Source organism: Chionomys nivalis, chromosome 2 (assembly GCF_950005125.1).
Source record: "Chionomys nivalis chromosome 2, mChiNiv1.1, whole genome shotgun sequence".
Taxonomy (NCBI): Eukaryota; Metazoa; Chordata; class Mammalia; order Rodentia; family Cricetidae; genus Chionomys; species Chionomys nivalis.
In genome coordinates, this window is record NC_080087.1 from 77,140,337 (window position 1) to 77,158,948 (window position 18,612).

Below are 18,612 nucleotides of genomic sequence, written 5' to 3' on the forward strand. Positions count from 1 at the left end.
TCTCTCAAAAAACGACAGCATCCTGTGCTAGCCTCCTGTCACTGCATATGTGCAGACACACCTGCAGACATGTATGCATTCCCCCAACCAGGTACAAAGTAAGACTCCTCAGTCCAGCTCCTATCCATTTCCTCCGTCGTTGCTCCCTAAGTCAGCCCAGTGTCCCTCACCTCTGGTAACACTGCCTCCTTCACCCCTGCCCTTGCAATCTGCTCCTGTCACCAGTATCACAGGAACATTCTTGTTTTGTCTTGTTTTTGAGATGGGGTCTTATATAGCACAGGCTGACCTCAAACACACTGTGTAGCCGCGGAGAACCCTTACGTGCCTCTGCCTCCCGGGTGCTGGGATCATAGGTGTGCACCACCACACTTGATTTCTGTGGTACTGGGGGTTAAGCCTAAGGCTTCAGGAATGCTAGGCAAAGCACTCTGCTGAATCCGTAGCCCAAAGGCAGGCATGGTGGCACATGCCTTAATCCCAGAATTTAGGAGAGCAGTACAGTTGGATGTCTATGAGCCTGATCTACACAGTGGTTTCCAGGACAGCTAGGGCTATGTAATAGAGAGACATTGTCTCAAAATCATGTTTTTGCTTATTTGTTTACCTCTGTGTGTATGCACGTGCATGCACACGCACCAGAGAACATCTTGTAGGAGTCAGGTCTCTCCTTCCACAGTGTGTGTCCTGGGAATTGAACTGAAGTCATCAGACTTGGCAGCAAGCTCCTTTTGCCACTGAGCCATCTTGCTGGCCCCAGAGAAATGTTCTCAGATCCCAAATTAGTTCACACCCCCTTGATCCTGCTTGGAGTAAGAGCCAGCTTCCCACTGCACCAGCACCCTCTTCCCTCCCACCTGACCCATCACCTCCTTGATTTTCCTAAGGACTCACACACCATCCTCTCAGGTTCTTCCCTTTTGCCATGTGACTCACCTCCTCTATTGTACCTCAGTGATAATAGCCCAGGACATGGACTCCAGAGCCAGGCCGAGTTCACATTCCAGCTCTGTACCCTACCCAGCTCAGTGACTCCAGAATGATTCCTTATTAACCTCATTTCTTTATCTGTAGAATGGGTTTCTTTACAGGGCCAGTGTGAGAATCAAAGTAATTGATGTTTGTGAAGTACTTTCAGTGGAATTATTTGGCAGGTGCTGCAGAGGAATGAAGAGGAAGTATGCCTACTCAGACTGGGTCTGATGGCCAGAGGGCTGTCATCTCAGTTCCCAGAAAGCTGAGGCAGGAGAGTTAATCCCCAAGTCGAGTGGTTGCATAGGTTACAGAGTGAGTTCAAAACCAGCCTTAGGCAACTTGGTGAGACTCTGTCCCAAAATTTTTAAAGGGGACTGGGGCACACCTCAGTGGTAGAGCCCCTGACTAGAATCTCCCAGTGAGGGGCTGGGAGTCAGGTTTAGTAATAAAGTACTTGCAAGAGACCCTCAATTCAATACCCAGTACCCTAAAACAGTAAGTGTGTGATGATGTTAAGAATATGCATTTGGGGGAAGGCCTTTCCTGGCCTTCCTCTCTGATCTTGCACTCCTCTATCCTCCCCACCCCTTTCCCTGCTTCTTTTTGCTCACACTACTTCCTCCCATCCTGCACGAACCATAGAGTCTCTGCTCTCTGGAAGAACATGATTGTCTGAGCTCTAGCTTAGATTACTCAAATTCTCATGGCCTTATTTGCACACAAAATGCGGGGAGGTTTTGCTGTTTCCTTCATGGCTGTTTCCACACACTTGTGCCAAGTATGTACACAAGCAGGTGCTCAGCCATTGTTGAATGAATGAATGAGTCCTGGGGACGCGCCTTAGTTGACAGAGTGCTTGCCTGGCAGGCGTGAGGCCGTGAGTTCCATCCCCAGCACCGTCTGAACTAGGTGTCATGCTGCACTTTTGTGATCACAGTACTTGGGAGACATAGACTTGGGGAATTCAAGGCCATCCTCAACTACATAATTTGAGACTAGCCTGGCCTATGTGAGAGTCTGTCTCAAAAAAATAAATTGAATGTGGGTCAGGTATGGTGACCTTTAATCTCAGCACTGGGGAGACAGATGCAAGCGGATCTCTGTGATCTTGAGACCAGTCTGGTCTGCAGAGTGTGTTCCAGACCTGCCAGGGCTGCACAGAAAAACTTGGTTGCAAAGAAGAAAAGAAAAGATTGAATGAGTGAACGAGTGAAGACGGTTCTGTGCTGTCTTTCTAATGGCTGTTTTCATGGTTGTTGTGATTTTCTTTGTGGGGCCCATGCTGGGGTCTTCCTGGAGGTGCCTTTCTAAAATGGGACCCTTCCCTCCCTCCCTCCCTTTCTTCCTTCCTCCCACCCTGTATGCAGAGGAAGGCGAGTACTTCCTGAAGGTGCTCATCCCCAGCTACGCAGCCGGCTCCATCATTGGCAAAGGTGGCCAGACTATCGTGCAGCTGCAGAAGGAGACAGGAGCCACCATCAAGCTATCTAAGTCCAAAGACTTCTACCCAGGTAAGCCCCAGACACACCAGTTACCTGAGCTAGACCTCTGTCCTCTCCACTTTCCTGAGCCCTGGGTGTGAAGAAGGTTGTGTTAGAGATAGTTGGAGTAACGGAGGGGGCCTGTCTTTCCTCCCCATAAAAAGTCTGAGCTGCCTGCAAACCAAGGGGCCTGGCCTGAGCAGATGGGGGTGGGGGCAGGGCCAGACAATGAGCTGCTGCATATTCATGACCTCATTTGCATTATGCCAGGCAGTTGTGTCCCTTCCCACACACCTGCCGCCTCCGGTCAGTTGGAGCAGCCAGGATGGGGAGGAACTGGGCGGGGCAGCCATCTGAATCACTCATACCCCTCTGTCCATTTGGACTTGTTACCCTCACTTGCATCCAATTTAGTCTCTCCTCTGAGTTGTTTTGAAGAGGGGGCACTTTTTTATTTTTTTCTTTTCTTCTTTTTTTCCCCATTGATATTGTGCTGGAACTTCCTTATGTGGCCAAGAATAACCTTGAATTCATCATCCAGCCTCCACCTCCCGAGTGCTAGGATTACAGATGTGTGCCCCGTCGTGCCTGGTTTGTTTTCTTGGGGCATTTTGAAAAGAGACTGTCTCACCCTGTAGCCCATTCTGGCCTGTAACCTCCAGTCCTTCCCCTACGGCCCAGTGCTGGGATCACAGACACACCCACCACTGTGCCCTGCCTGATGCTTCTCAGACAGCTGTTTCTGCCCGTCCCATCTTTTATGCCCTTCTGCCTCTCTCTGCTTCGTTCTGCCCCTCTCTCTGCTCTTGTCTCTAGGGATCTGTCTGGGTATCCCCGTCTCCTGTCTTCTCTGGTCCATCTGTCTGTCCTTCTGTCTGCCATCTCTTTCTGTCCCCCCATGTCCCTCTGTTTCCCTTCCAAGTATCTCACCATCCACCCTGCTTCAGAACTTTATTTGAGCCCACTTAACAGCCCCCTCAGTGAGGCCCATGCTCCTGGCTTCTGCCTCTGTTTGCTTGTCTCTGCCTCCCTTTGGGTGTCTATCCTACAGAGCCTCAGCTTCCCATGGCTCTTCTTCTCTTAACTGACTTCAGCCCAGCCCATTCCCACCTCTCCTTAAACTTCATCTTGGTCTCTCTCATCCACATTGTTTTTGTTTTGTTTTGTTTTGTTTTGTTTGTCTTAGGAAGCTCTGAGACCTCACTCACGCACACCACTTAACCAAGAATGACCTTGAACTCCTGGTCCTCCTGCTTTCACACCCCACGTGCTAGAATTGCAGGCTCTGCTGCCATTGTGTGAAACATGTGCAGTGCTGGGGATCAAACCCAAGGCTTCCTGTACGCTAGACACTGACTCTACCACTGAGCGACATCCCCAACCCACAACCACACGTGTTTGAAGAACCCTCTGCCCTCTCTAAGACCCTTCAAGGTCTCTCACCCTCGATTGCTTCCTCCCAAGGGCAGAGCCTGAGCTTTGGCCTCTAGGAATCCCGGGAAGGCCATAGAGTTGCTCTAACACACTGCCCGCCCGTTCTAGTTCATCCGTAATCCTCTTGCATCTTTTTAGGTCAGACGCCAGAGATGTAGCACAGGATCTGGATCTCTCTCTCTCTCTCTCTCTCTCTCTCTCTCTCTCTCTCTCTCTCTCTCTCTCCCCTCTCTCTGCTTCCCCTTTCTTCCTCTGTCTCTCTTCTTCCCTCCCTTTCTTTCTCCCTCTCTCTTCCCAACCCTCCCTCTCCCTAGTTCTCTACCTCTCCTCCCCCTTCGCCTTCTTCCCTCCCTCTCTCCTCACTTTTATCCTCTCCCCTCCTCCCTTTCTCTCTATCCACCCCTCTTCTCCCATCCTTCCATTTCCCCTTCTCCCTCTCCTTCTCTTTTCCCCCATGCTAGCTCTCCCCCACCCCTACCTTTCATCAGTACTTGCTCTCTTTCCCTCCCTCAGTCTCGCTCTCTTCTCTTTCTTTCCCTCATCTCCTCTATCTTCCCCTTTTCCCTGCCTTCCTCCCTTCCCTCCCTGCCTCCCATCTCACTAAGCTGCTTTGACCAAGAGTTTAGAGAAAAATCTAGTGACCCAGGTGCCCCACCTCCTTTCCTCCATCATCCTGGCCCAGTTTTTTCCTCTTTTCCCTTCTAGCCCACACCATGTGGGTGAGACCTCTCTGCCTGGGACGTCTGGCTGAGGACATTTGACTCCTTGCCTCTGCATCACATTCTGTGCTATGAGATGGTAACATTCCCTCCTCCCAACTCAGTCCTTCAGCCCAGGGCCAGACTGCTGAGACACCCCAAAAGATAGGACAGTCCTTGATACCACATACTTTGTTCATGACCAAGCCCATGTGAGCCACGTCTGTCCCATCTCATAGACAGACCACCAACTCCTGACCTGAGCAATCCAGGACTTTCAGCGCCTTTCAACCCCACCCTGCTTCTGTCTCTGGGAACCCAGAACTGTTATTTCTGCGTGCGTCCGGGGTGCATTCCCGAGACCTCCTGGCTGACATCCTTTCATTCAGTCATTCAACACACACTCTCCTCCTCTATGACCAGGATGGACAGACGTGTGGACACAACAATAAGGGAATTCTTGTTCTTTTGGATCTCGAGCCAGGGAGACAGAATCCTAGTTGATGATGACCCAGAGTGGCCAGGGCCAGACTAGGAAGGGCAGAGAGAGCTTGGCAATGAGATGAAGTGTTTGACCCAGACCAGGGAGGCCAGATGGGGTTGCTCAGAGTAGTAGTCTGCAATAGCAACTTCAGGTGAGCTAGGGATGAGTGCAGAAGGGAGGGCCACACGACAAATGCTGAGAGATGTGTGCTGTAAGATGAGGCCGACATGTAGGAAACAGGAGAGAACAGCGTGGCAGTGTGAAATTAGGTTAGGCATGGTGGCATGGACCAGCGCTTCCAGCTACTCAGAAGGCTGGAATAGGAGGATCACAGGTTTAAGGCCTGCACTGGTAACTTAGCAAGATCCTGTGTCAAAGTTTTAAAAAAGAGGACTAGGGTATGGCTTAAAGTCAAAGAGCCTGTCTCAAATCCCCCAGTGAGGGGCTGGGGTATGGCTCAGTGGTAGAGCCCCTGCCTAGAATCCCCAGTGAGGGGTTGAGGGTGTGTGGCTCAGTGGAAGAGGCACTTGACAAGAATATACAAGGTCCTGCAGGGGTTCAATCCCCAATAACAAAAAACAAAAGCCAGTGTGGGACTAAGGTTCTCTCTCTCTCTCTCTCTCTCTCTCTCTCTCTCTCTCTCTCTCTCTCTCTCACACACACACACACACACACACACACACTTGTCTGCATCACAAAGCTAAACCTAAAATCTACCCAGCCTTTAACCCCAAAGAGAAGGGGTCAGAACACACAAAAGGTGCCTCATCTTGGTAATGGAGCCCAGAATTTCAAGTTCAGTCCTTTTGGGTCTTTCATGATGAAGTGAAGAACGGGAAGGCAATAAATACTGACCCAAGGCCTCAAAGACTCCTGACCACACCACTTCTCTCATTAAGCTAAAACCCCTTCAGAGTTGGGGTGTCCGTAAAAATCTCTGGATTCCATTCCCAGGAGCAAAGCACAAACACAAATATGGCGATCCTCATAATTATTATTGATTTATAACATAGCTGCACCAAAGTGTGTTTTTTGTTTGTTTGTTTTTTGAGACAGGGTTTCTCTGTGTAGCCCTCACTATCCGGAAACTGGCTCTGTAGACCAGGCTGGCCTCGAACTCACAGAGATCCACCTGCCTCTGCCTCTCGAGTGCTGGGATTAAAGGCGTGCGCCACCACCGCCCAGCGTAAATGTACAATGTTAAAGTCTTTTTCTTATAGCATTTTTTTACAGTTCTAAGAATTAAACCTAGGGCCTCAGGGTAGCTAGGCAGGTCCTGTAACACTGAACAACATTCCCAGCCCCAAAGTGTAAAAGCTGAAATGTTTACTAAATGACGTCATTCTTATTCTTCCTTAACATTAAAAGCAAAGCTTCAAAGCTGTAGAGGTGGCTGACTGATTAAGAGCATTGGCTGTTTTTCCAGAGGAACCAGGTTTAGTTCCCAGCACCCCACATGGTGGGTCACAACCATCTGTAATTCCCATTCTCTGGCATATGACGCCCTCTTCTGGCCTCCATGAGCACTGCAGGAACAAACACACATGAAGGCCAGCACTCGTACACGTAAAATAAAGGGGGGGTGCTGGAGAGACGACTCAGAGGTTAAGAGCACTTACTGCTCTTCCAAAGGTCATGAGTTCAATTCCCAGCAACCACATGCATCCATAATGAGATCTGGTGCCTACTTATAGCCTGCAGGCATATATGCAGACAGAACACTGTATTCATAATAAATAAATAATAAAAATAAATAAATTATTAAAAGCAAATCTCCAGGGCTAGAGAGATGGCTCAGCAGTTAAGAGTGCTTGCTGTTCTTTCAGAGGACCTGAGTTCAATTCCCAACACCCACATCAGGTGACTCACAAACACTCCAGTTCCAGAGGATATGGCACTCTCTTCTAGAACACACACACACACACACGGATCTAAACCAAACACTAAGTGTTTTCAAACAAATAAAAAATAGAAGCAAAGCTTTTGTTGTGTATGCCCTCCCATTGCTCATTCTCACATGTGTGCACACACACGTAGACACACACGCACACACCAGGCATGGTGGTGTATATCTGTAATTCTAGCACATGGGAAATTGGAACTGAAAGACAACTCAAAGAATCCCAAATTTAACACTGGCATATGTGTGTCACTTCAGTACTTGGTAAACTGAGGCAGGAGGATGGCAGGTTCATGGCCAATCTGGACTACAAAGAAAGACATTGCCTCAAAACTGAAGGGAAAAAGACTCTGAACTCTGAAGCCAGACAACTGTGTTCAAAATACCCGATGATGGACCTGGGGAAACAGCTGAGCTGGCAAAGCACTGGCCATTCAAATATGGGTACCTGAGTTCAAATCCCAGGACCCACGGAAAGTAGAGTGCAGGAGGGTATGTCTGTCCTCCCAGTGCAGAGACAGGAGAATCTCCAAATGCTTGTGGGAGAGTTAGTCTGCGTACTACATACGTGGGGGTTGCAAGACACCCCGTCTCAAATACAGTGAAAGGTGAAGGCCAGCCAACATCAGAGGTTGTCCCCTGAACCATGAACACACACACACACACACACACACACACACACACACACCAGCTCTGATGATTCTGTACCGCCTGGGTGATCTGGGACAAGACCAGAGACCTCTCAGTGTCCTTAGCAGGACATCAAGGCAACCGAGACATGGCCTGGCTCGTATGTCAGGTGAACAAGCAGCATGTCCTCAGAACAGGGCCTGGCGCTGAGTGTTATGTAACCACCAGCTGTTATTATAGGACACTTTTTTCAGGACGTAGCAGGGTCCCCCTTACAAACTCCTGTGAACCCCAGTGTAAGAACTACATGGAGGTAGATGCATGCAGACTTCCTGAGTTGGAAGGAAGCCATACAGAGATGGTGACCCTGGCCACTTCTCCCACACTGTCCCTGGGGTTTCCCTTCCCCCCACAACCCTCATTCCCAGCCCAACCCACACCCTTTCCTATTTACACCCAGACAGAGGCAGCCTACAGCTGACTCACCCTTGGCCCACACCAAGCTATTGTTCTTGGGTGGAGGGGGACATAAAAGCAAGGACTGTGTTGACAAGGGCAAGGGTATGGGTTTTCGGCATCACGATTGGCCAGCAGACAGAGACACCCCAGACACATGGCGGATTTGAAGAGCCAGGCGGAGAGGTAGCAAGGAACAGGTCAAGCCTGGACAATGAGCACACTGCACTGAAGTGCTCCAGAGACGATGACACTCAGCACTAAGTGTCCCAGACACATAGGCACAGAGCCTGGCACACATTCAAAAACCTTTTACAGACCCAGGAAGCTGACTGTACAAACCGAGTCCCTCCTGGGGACAGAGACGTTCACACACCACATTAATGAGGCCCAGGTACAGCAACACACTCATATTCTCACACGGATCAGGCATGGCCGAGGGTTCTTTGTCTGTGATGCACACACTTGGAGATGGGCACACCAGTACACCTGCCATCCAGACAGCCTCATACAGTCACTTAAGTCTGCCTGTGTCCTCATATCCACACAGCCAATAAAAGGATGGTGATGGGTGTGTGTGTGTGTGTGTGTGTGTGTGTGTACAGATATTTTTGCACCACATGCTCATCACCCAGACAGCTTGGGAACACCTAGAGGCGTGTACGCCGCCGTTTTGTCTTGCTTCCACAGTTGCAGATGCACACTGCCAATGGACAGGGCTCATCACTGCACAGCCTCTGTAGCTTGCATGCCAAAGTCTTCCAGCTCCAAACCTTGTTACTCCAGTCGTGTTATATCACCTGTTTTGGGGTGTGTGTGTGTGTGTGTGTGTGTGTGCGCGCGCGCTGGGGATTTAATCCAGGACCTTGTGCATACTAGGTAAGTACCTGACCGAGTTACAACCACAACCCTATTAGGGACTGTAGCCAGGGGCTCTACCACTGAGTCACACCCCCATCCCTTCACTGGGGAATTCTAGGCAGGTGCTCTACTGTTAAACTATACCCTCAGTACACAGTTTGTTTCTTTTTTATTTATTTATTAAAGATTTCTGCCTTCTCCCCGCCACCACCTCCCATTTCCCTCCCCCTCCCCGATAAAGTCCCCCTCCCTCATCATTCCTAAGAGTAATCCGGGCACGGTTTGTTTCTATTGCAATCTCTTCTGGTCTTTTGCTTAGATACACACCCAATACGGTCATCTTTCCAACCCTGCCCAAGTATACAGATGCTCACATAGCTCCCCACAAGCAGCCTCACTGGTACACACACAGATCGCAATGTCACCCAAAGTCTTTCTCCCCCATGCATACATTGCAGCATCACCCAGCTTCTCTCATCCCCTTTTCCAATATGCACATACAGAGAATGCCAGGTCAGACCTGCAGCCAGTACCTGGAGGATCTCCAGAACAGGAAACTGGCTACCCGACCCTCTATTCCTAGTCTCTCATTCTCTAAGAGCTGCCTTTGACCTCGCCTGCTCTTCCCCCTAGCCACACCCCTGCCCTTCCCCACCCCCCACACCTCCATCTGGTGGGTCTAGGCTGCACTCTGGCCTCTCTTCTGCCTTTCCCATCCCCCCACCTTCTCCCCATCCTCTCCAAAAGCCCAGAGGCCAGGCGCTGTAGGCTTTCAGCGGTTGCCATGGCAACTGAGCCTCATCCCTCATCCCCCTGGGGGTGGGCTGAGGACCCGGCCAGGCAGACCGATAAGGGGGTTCCAGTTACTGTGGCAACCGTTTCGGGCCTAAGCTCTCCACTTCTGGAAGGGTGGGGGGGTTGAGTGGCGAGTGAATGGTTGCCACAGCAACCAGGGGGAGCCCACAAGAACTGGGAAGAGGCAGCTGAGCCCTACCTCCCGTGCCCAGGGCTGCTGTGGGCACTTAAGCATCATTCTTCCATCCCCCCAGGGTTGTTTTAGGGGAGGGAGGTAAGTACAGATTATAAAACAGGGATTCCATTCATTCTCTCAGCTAGCTACCCACCATGGATGGACCAGTCACCCACATCAACTGACCCAGACTCACTCCCCAATCTTTGGCTTTCCCTTTCCATGAAATGGGGCCAGTCTGTCAGGAATGTCTCCATTGCTGTCTGATGTGTGTGTCCCCCTCTGTCCCTTGCTAAACAGGAACTACAGAACGGGTATGCCTAGTACAGGGCACGGCAGAGGCCTTGAATGCCGTTCACAGCTTTATCGCAGAGAAGGTCCGAGAAATCCCTCAAGCGATGACCAAGCCCGAGGTGGTCAACATTCTTCAACCCCAAACGACGATGAACCCCGACAGAGCCAAGCAGGTCAGCTGGGAAATGACAGTGGGTTTCTGTAACGCTGGTGAGGTGCCTGCACAGTGGGTTCTGTAAAAGATCTGATAACGTCTGTCAAACGCCTGCCTGCTAGTGGTTAGTATTCGGAAGTCAGCTTTAATCGTCTAGAAAGGGCTCTCCACTCTTAGGAGTGGGCTGGATTCAGAGGGATTGAAGATCAAGGCTGGCACTCCCATTCATCCATCCTTCCGGAAACACTCCAGCTCCTTTCCTTCCCACCCTTGTCTCTCAAAGCAACCTGCCTCCTACTTCCTGTGTTCACCGGAAGTGACTTCGGTGACAGCCCAACCCTTCCAGAATTTTAGAAACAGCCTCTTTATCTTCCTCCTCCCTAATACCCAGTATGAGGATGTAGTGCTTTGCTTAGCGAAAGAGAGGAGCCGGTCCCCGTCCTACCCACTCGTCTAGAAAGGATGGAGAAGAGAAAGCAGCCTCTTGGTTGCCTTAGTTACCAGGAAGCAGTGGTGTAAGGGGTGTGGCAGAGAGCGGACCAATGGTTTCCTGAGTCTCTCCAGTTGCCATGACGATATGGCGCCTGGGACCCAGTGGGCTTTTAGGCTAGAACTCCTGATTTACGGTCTTGGGTTTTTCGTTTGTTTTTGTTTTTTGAGACCCCGACCCAGTCGGAGGAGGGGATGAGAGGAGGAACGCAGGAATAGATACTAGCGCTCCGAGTTTTCCCTTCATCCCCGTATACACGAGCTCTTGACACAAAGGAGAAGTGTCCAACGCCTTCAAATCCATCTAGAAAGCAAAGGCTTTGTTTTAAGATGCTGGGATTCTTCAGCTCCGGTATTGAAGAGACATAAACCTGAATTCTCTCAAATCCTGGGGGACATAGTGGGCAGAGAGCCCTGTACGAACACGTTCCTAGTGACCTCTGCCCACCAAAAAAAAAAATGTTGCCGGCTTGAGGCTTAGTGCGTACGGCTGCTGTCCTTGGTGCTGAAGACGCCGGACTCCTAGCGCCCCGCCAGGTCTCTCCAAAATGCTTTCACACCCAACAGAGGGTGAATTCTACACAGCTTAGAGAGACAGGACATGGCCCCTTTCCTCCACTTTAGTGGTGGTCACAAGGGAGTGGGGATTCATCGAGTGTTTGTGGATGTTGCGTGGGAAATGGGATCAGTAAAATTTAGGCCTTACACCCACACAGGACAGTCAGAAGATTTCAGAACCAGGATCCATCCTTTATCTTGTCATCCCGAGGCTTTAATGAAAGAGTGCGTGGCTGGAGACCCAGGCTGTGGAGTCACATTTAAGATGTATCCTCAGTTCTTCCGTACTAGTTTTGTGACCCTGAGCAGATGAAAAGATTGTGACTGCTCCTTGCCTGGTTTTCCACATTTGTAAAATGAGATTTATCATGGTATAGATTTGTGAATGGTGGTTAACACATTGGTGTGTGAAAAACATTTAGTGTGGATGCCTAGTGCGTAGAGAGTTCTAACAAAATGCACTGGGCATGGTGGTACATTGTAATCTGGCATTGGGGTGGTGGAGGCAGGGGGATGGAGAAAGATTCAGGATATCTTGGGCTACATAGCAAGACTCTACTCTCCCCTTCAAGAACAAAATGGTAGATGCTCTGGCTTTTGTTTTGAGACAAGACCCATACTGTAGCCAACACTAGCCTTGAACTCACAATGATCCACCTGCCTCAGGCTTCTGTGTGCTAGTATTAGAGGCCAAAGACACCATAAGTGGCTGTTTTCCCTTTTGCTTTTTAGCACACTGTGTGATGTGCATGTGTATATGGATTAGTTTGCATGTGTACAGGTGTACACACACATGTGCATATGCGTGGGGGGCTGCCGAAGTTATGTCGGTGTCTCCCTCGGTCTGCCTTTTAGGAGGTGCTGGAGATTCAGGCTCCATCCTTGATGTTTTCACTGAGTCAAAACCTTTTTTTTTTAAATATTTATTTATTTATTATGTATACAATATTCTGTCTGCGTGTATGCCTGAAGGCCAGAAGAGGGCACCAGACCTCATTACAGATGGTTGTGAGCCACCATGTGGTTGCTGGGAATTGAACTCAGGACCTTTGGAAGAGCAGGCAATGCTCTTAACCTCTGAGCCATCTCTCCAGCCCCCCCCCCTTTTTTTTTTAAGAGCAATTTTTGGAAATTAAGGTTGGCCTCAGATTCACTGGGTAGCCAATGCGACCATCACCCACCTCCTGAGTGCTGGGCTTACAGATGTGCACCCCCATATACTGTCTAAATAGTGCTAGAAATTCAGTCCAGAACTTTGTGCGTGCCAAGAATGAAATCTACCAACTGATCTACAGCCCCAATCCTGTTACAGCAGTTCCTCCCATACAGCGTGCACGTGTGTGCGTGCATGCGTGTGTGTGCGTGTGTGTGTGTAGGTCAGAGGGCATCTTGTGGAAGTTAGTTTCTCTTTCCACCACGTGGGTTCCAGGGATAACACTCAAGTAGTCAGGCCAGGCAAAGCAAGCACTTTAACCCAGTGAGCCTCCTCACTGACCTGTTTCAGGATGTGTTTTAATCAGGACTTCCATCCATCTCTTTGCTACTTCGGACTTGCTGCATTAGGTATATTTGCCTCTGTTTCTGCAGGCCTCCGTTTCTCTTCTGTTATGACACAGCAGCTACATCCACCCAGGGCTGCACATACAAATGTTTTCAAGATTCAGGAAAGGACTAAAAAGCATTGAGGGCTGTGTCCCTCTGAAGGGCAAACCCTCTTACCAGGGACAAGAATGCCCATGATCAGTCTCCCCCAGTTCTTCTCCTGGGGAGCACAAACCATTTCCACATCTTGCAGACATCTCAAAAGAGGCTGTGATTCTCAGGAAGCTGCTGCCAAAGGTTGATCCCATTCTTAGTTTATTAATTTTATGTTTTTATTACTTTATTTTGACACAAGGTCTCACTCTGTAGCCCAGGCTGGCCTGGAATCCCTATGTTGCTCGAGGTGGCCTCAAACTCAGGGTGGATCTTTCTGTCTTAGCTTTGAAAGTGCTGGCTTGCAGGCATAAGCCACCAGGCTAAGCTGCCATACAAAACTTTTCAGAAAATGCCTGGCAAGTGTTGGCTGCCACTGCCGGGATGTCTGTCTTTGGTGGTTCTGTTTGGAATTTTCCATAAGCTTGTAAATCCCAGAGGCAAATAACAAGAGTTCTCCTGGCCTCTCAGTCCACCTCCAGGACAGCATGTGCTCTATGACTCCAAGATTCTAGACATGTCGAGTACCACCTGTAATCTCAGCACCTGGGATGCTGAGGCAGGAGGATCTCAAGTAGCAAGACCCCTGACTCAGAAAACTTTTTTTTATTTTTTATTATTTTTTATTTTTTAAAGATTTTATTTTGTATACAATGTTCTGCCTGCATGTACGCCTGCAGGCCAGAAGAGAGCACCAGGTGTCATGATGAGATGTCATGTGGTTGCTGGGAATTGAACTCAGGACCTCTGGAAGAGCAGCCAGTGCTCTTAACCTGTGAGCCATCTCTCCAGCCCCAGAAAACTTTTTTTTAAAAAAGTCTTTTTCTGAGCATACATTGTTATTCTGAGATTTGGCACCTTTTTCTTTCTTTTTTCCCCCCTTTCTTTTGGTACCTGCCTTTTTAAATTCTTTTCACATTTATTGTGTGTGCGAATGTTCATGCTGTGGCCACATGTGGAGGTCAAGAGACAATTTGAGGGTATCAGTTCTTGTTCTCTCCCTCCCTCCCTCCCTCCCTCTATCTCCCTCCCTCCCTCTATCTCCCTCCCTCCTTTTTCCCTCTGTCCCCCTTCCCCTCTCCTGCTCCCTCTCTCCGTCCCCCATGTGGGTTTTGGAGTTCTAACTCAGGTTTGTCAGCCTTGGCAGTAAGCGCCATTTCCCAGGGAACCATCTCACTGGCCCAGCTTTGCCTCTTCAAGTATGTATTTCGGAACTCTGTGAGTCTGCCCCTACGGATGTCAAATTCTGTGGTGCTCTAATCCAGAGCCTGTCCTGAAGGCGGCTGCCAGCTTCATGGGGGCTTGTCTTGTGTGAGTTTTGCTGCTGTTCTTTCTTCTTGTGTCTGTTTTTGTCTTGAGGTAGAGTCTCACTCTGTATCTTGGACTAGCCTGTAGCTTGCTATGTAACCCAGGCTGGCCTGGAACTCTCAGTTATCCTCCTGCCTCAGCTCCCCGAGTGCTAGGATTACAGATATGGGATACTATGCCTGCCTTTCTTTTCTTTACAGTAAAAATGTTCAAATCTTTCCTTCTAGTCTTTTGACGTGCAGATACATGGCAGCTGTTTATAACATGTGTTAGATTTGGCCAGTTTGGGTTTGGCAAGATGGCTCAGCCAGTAAAGGCTCTTGCTGCCCAGTCTGACCACCTGAGTTGGATACCCGGGATGGCCATGAGACTTCTGCAAATAGTCCCTCTGACCACTGCCCTTGCGCTGTGATGCACAGTAAACAAAAAAAACCTTATAAAAGGTCAAAATATAATTTTAAATGACTTAGCAGTTTCATTGTGTTTTACTCAGGATTCTATTGCTGTGATAAAAAAAAAAATTGGCCAAAAACAGTTTGGGAAAGGAAGGGTTTATTTGGCATACAAGTTTCAGTCCACCATCAGAGGAAGCCAAGGCATGAATTTGACAGGAGAAATTAAAGCAGAAACCATGGAGGAACGCAGTTTACTGGCTTGCTCCCCATGGCTTGCTTAACCTGCCCAGGGGTGGCACCACCCACAGTGGGCTGGACCTTCCCACATCAATCATTAATCAAAAGACTGTTTCACAGGCTTGCCTTCAGGCCAGTCTGCCAGAGGCATTTTTTTCAACTGAAGTTCCCTCTTTCCAGATAACTCTTAGCATCTGTCAAGTAGACCAAAGGGAAAGGAAGGAAGGAAGGAAGGAAGGAAGGAAGGAAGGAAGGAAGGAAGGAAGGAAGGAGGAAGGAAGGAAAAAGAAAGAAAGGAAAGAAAGAAAGAAAGAAAGAAAGAAAGAAAGAAAGAAAGAAAGAAAGAAAGAAAGAGGAAAGGAAAGGGAAGGAAGGAAGGAAGGAAGGAAGGAAGGAAGGAAGAAAGAAAGAGAAAGAAAGAAAGAAAAAAAAACCTAAACATCAAAACACAATTTACATACTAACAATTTAGTCAAGTATGGAGTGAGCCAGGGCTGGTGGCCCACGCCTACAATCCCTGTTACTCAGGAGCCTGAGGCAGGAGGGTCTAAACAGAGTGTTCAAGGGTAGACTGGGCATCAGGGAGACTGTCAAAAGCGTAAAAAGGAAAGCTGGGGTGTAGGTCAGTGTCAGACAGTGTCAGAGCACCTGCCTAGCATGTGTGAAACCCTGGGTTGAATGTCCACTACCAGACCAAACAGGGCAGTGTGCAGCTCAAAGACATTTAGCATATACATAGAGATGTGCATCTACCACCAGTCAGTTTTAGAACACTTTCTCACCTTCCAAATTGATCTTTTTCTTAAGTTCTTTTTTAAAGGCAGGGAATCACTATGTAGACCGGGCTGACTGGAATCATGCAGATCCACTTCCCTCTGCTTCCCAAGTCATCATGCCCAGTTAAAATTGTCTTATGTGTTATTTTGTTTCTTTTTGGTTTTGTTTTTTTAAAGATTTATTTATTTATTATGTATACAGTGTTCTGCCTCCATGTATGGCTGCAATGCACGCTAGAAGAAGGAACCAGAACACATTACAGATGTTGCTGAGAATTGAACTCATGACCTCTGAAAGAGCAGGCAGTGCTCTTAACCTCGGAGCCATCTCTCCAGCCCTTGTTTCATTTTGCTGAGTTTTTGTTTGTACTTGATTAGTTTTGCTTTGCTTTGTTTTGAGATGAGGTTTCACTGCGTAGCCCAGGCTACCCTTGAACTCATGATCCTACGCAGCACTGAAGTCCCTGAATGTCAGTCATATGCCATCATGCCTTCCAAATGAAACCTTCAAAACACATTTCTACACTTACTCATTTATTGGACAAAAGAGCATGTGTGTTTATGATCATTGGTTCTCTCTCTCCTTCTACCATGTGGGCCCCAGGGATTGAACTCAGGTCCTCAGGCTTGGCGGCAAACGCCTTTATTCACCGAGCCATCTCACCAGCTCTCTAAAGAAACCTTGATCCCCTCCCCAACTATTTTTTTTCTTCTCCCTCCACTAACCTAACTCCACTAACCTGCTTTCTGTGTCTACAGATCTTCCTGATCTGGACACTAGTAGAAATACAGTCACAGAATATAAAATCAAGCAGGGTGTGGTGATGTAAGCCTGCAATCCCAGAACTCAGGAAGTGGAGGCAGGAGGATCAGAAACCCAAGATTGTCCTCAGATACATAGTGAATTCCAGGCCAGCCTGGACTATATGAAACCATGTCTTAAAAACAAAAAAAAGCTAGGGAGCTGGAGAGATGGCTGAGCAGTTAAGAGCAGTAGCTGCTCTTACAGAGGATCTAGGTTTGATTCTCAGCACTCATACATGGCTGTTCACAGCCATCTGTAAACTCCAGTCCAAGGGGATCTGATACCTTCTTCTGGCCTCTGCAGGCACCAGGGCACATACCATGGCACACATACACACATGAAAGCAAAACACCCACAGATGTATTTTTTAAGTAGAAGAATGTGTGGCTAGCCAGAGCCACCATCAAATTCCAGAATATTTCCACTATTTCTGAAGCTGTCACTCCAAACCCTGTCTCCTAACTCTGGCACCCACTAACCAGGTTTTTTATGTTTCATGTGAGCAAAGGCCATAGCAGAAAATCGGGTGTCTTCCTCCACTGCTCACTGCCTCAGGAAACCCTTGAGAGTTTATTACCAAAGCTAGAAGCTCACTGGATGGGATGAAGGGCCAGCAAGCTCTTGGGGTCTGTCCAACTGCCCACCCAGTGCTGGAACTGCAGCAAGCAGAGCCATGTCTGGCTTTTTAATAGGTGCTGGGGAAGCCAGGCAGTAGTGGCACACGCCTTTAATCCCAGCACTCGGGAGGCAGAGGTGGATCTCTGTGAGTTCAAGGCCAGCCTGGTCTACAGAGCAAGTTCCAGGACAGGCTCCAAAGCTACACCAAAGCTCTGTGTCTCGAAAAATATAGGTGTTGGGGATTCAAACTTGGGTCCTTGGGGCTGGAGAGTTGGCTCAGCTGTTAAGAGCTCTTGTCTCTCTTCTAGAGGACCTGGGTTCAATTCCTAGCACCCACCTGGCATCGAACAAGTGTCTATAGTTCTTAGGGATCTGTTCTTAGCGATCTGTGGTCCTTTACTGACTTCTAGAGATAGGATCCAAAAACACTCATACACATAAAACAAAAAACTATATCTTTCATAACCGGTATAGTGGTGCACGCCTTGAATCCCAGCACTCGGGAGACCAAAGCAGGCGGATTTCTGTGAGTTCCAGGCCAGCAAGGACTATGCAAAAACCCTGTCTCAAAAGAATAAAAAATAAAAAAATCATAAATGCCAGGACATAATGCCTACAAAAATTCAGTTCTAGACCAGGCAGTGATGGCACACACCTTTAATCCCAGCACTCAGAAGGCAAAGGCAGGCAGATATCTGAATTCAATTCCAGCCCGATATACATAATGAGTTCCAAGATAGCCGGAGTTATATAGTAAGATGCTGTCTCAAAAAAAGATTTTTTTATTTTTTTATTACATGTAGGTCTGTGTTCTGCATGTAGATATGTGCATATGAATGCAGGTGCCTATGTGGACTAGAGGTGTTGGAGCCCCTGGGGCTGGAGTTATAGGCAGTTGTGAGCCCCCTGATGTGAGAGCCAAACTTCAATCCTCTGAAAGAGCAGCAAGTGTTCTTAACCTCTGAGCCAGTCTCCAGCTCCCTAACCAATTTCTGTCAGTGTGGATTTGCATATTCCAGACAGCCATGTAAATGAAACCACGCGACCTTTTACGTCTGGCCTTTTTCACTTGCTTTGTTTTCTAAGAGCATCCATGTTATAGGAAGTGCTACGTCAGTACTTTGTATGTATTTATCCCTAGTGCTATTCCATCACATGGATCCACCTCACATTTTGTTGTTCTTACGCAACTTTTTAAAATACAGGAGAGGGCTCAGTAGTCAAAGCACTGGCCCTATGAGGCTGACAGCCGGAGCTCTAGCTGTGAAACCCACATAGAAAGGTGAACACAGTGGTGTGAGTGCCCACTGACCTCCACACACACACACACACACACACACAATTAAACCGTAAAAGAGGTGTGTATAGTTGAGCACTGGTGTGGCAGAAGCAGA

At 48.5% G+C, this 18,612-nt stretch overlaps 1 protein-coding gene across 1 annotated transcript in view; it reads left to right on the forward strand.

The window, feature by feature from the left end:
• Nova2 (NOVA alternative splicing regulator 2) overlaps positions 1 to 18,612 on the forward strand; it is a 40,643-nt gene that overhangs the window by 13,130 nt on the left and 8,901 nt on the right. The window contains exons 2-3 of the mRNA XM_057761992.1: positions 2,343 to 2,486; positions 10,190 to 10,356. Of these exons, the coding sequence (XP_057617975.1) occupies positions 2,343 to 2,486; positions 10,190 to 10,356 (311 nt within the window). The remainder of the gene's footprint in view (positions 1 to 2,342; positions 2,487 to 10,189; positions 10,357 to 18,612) is intronic.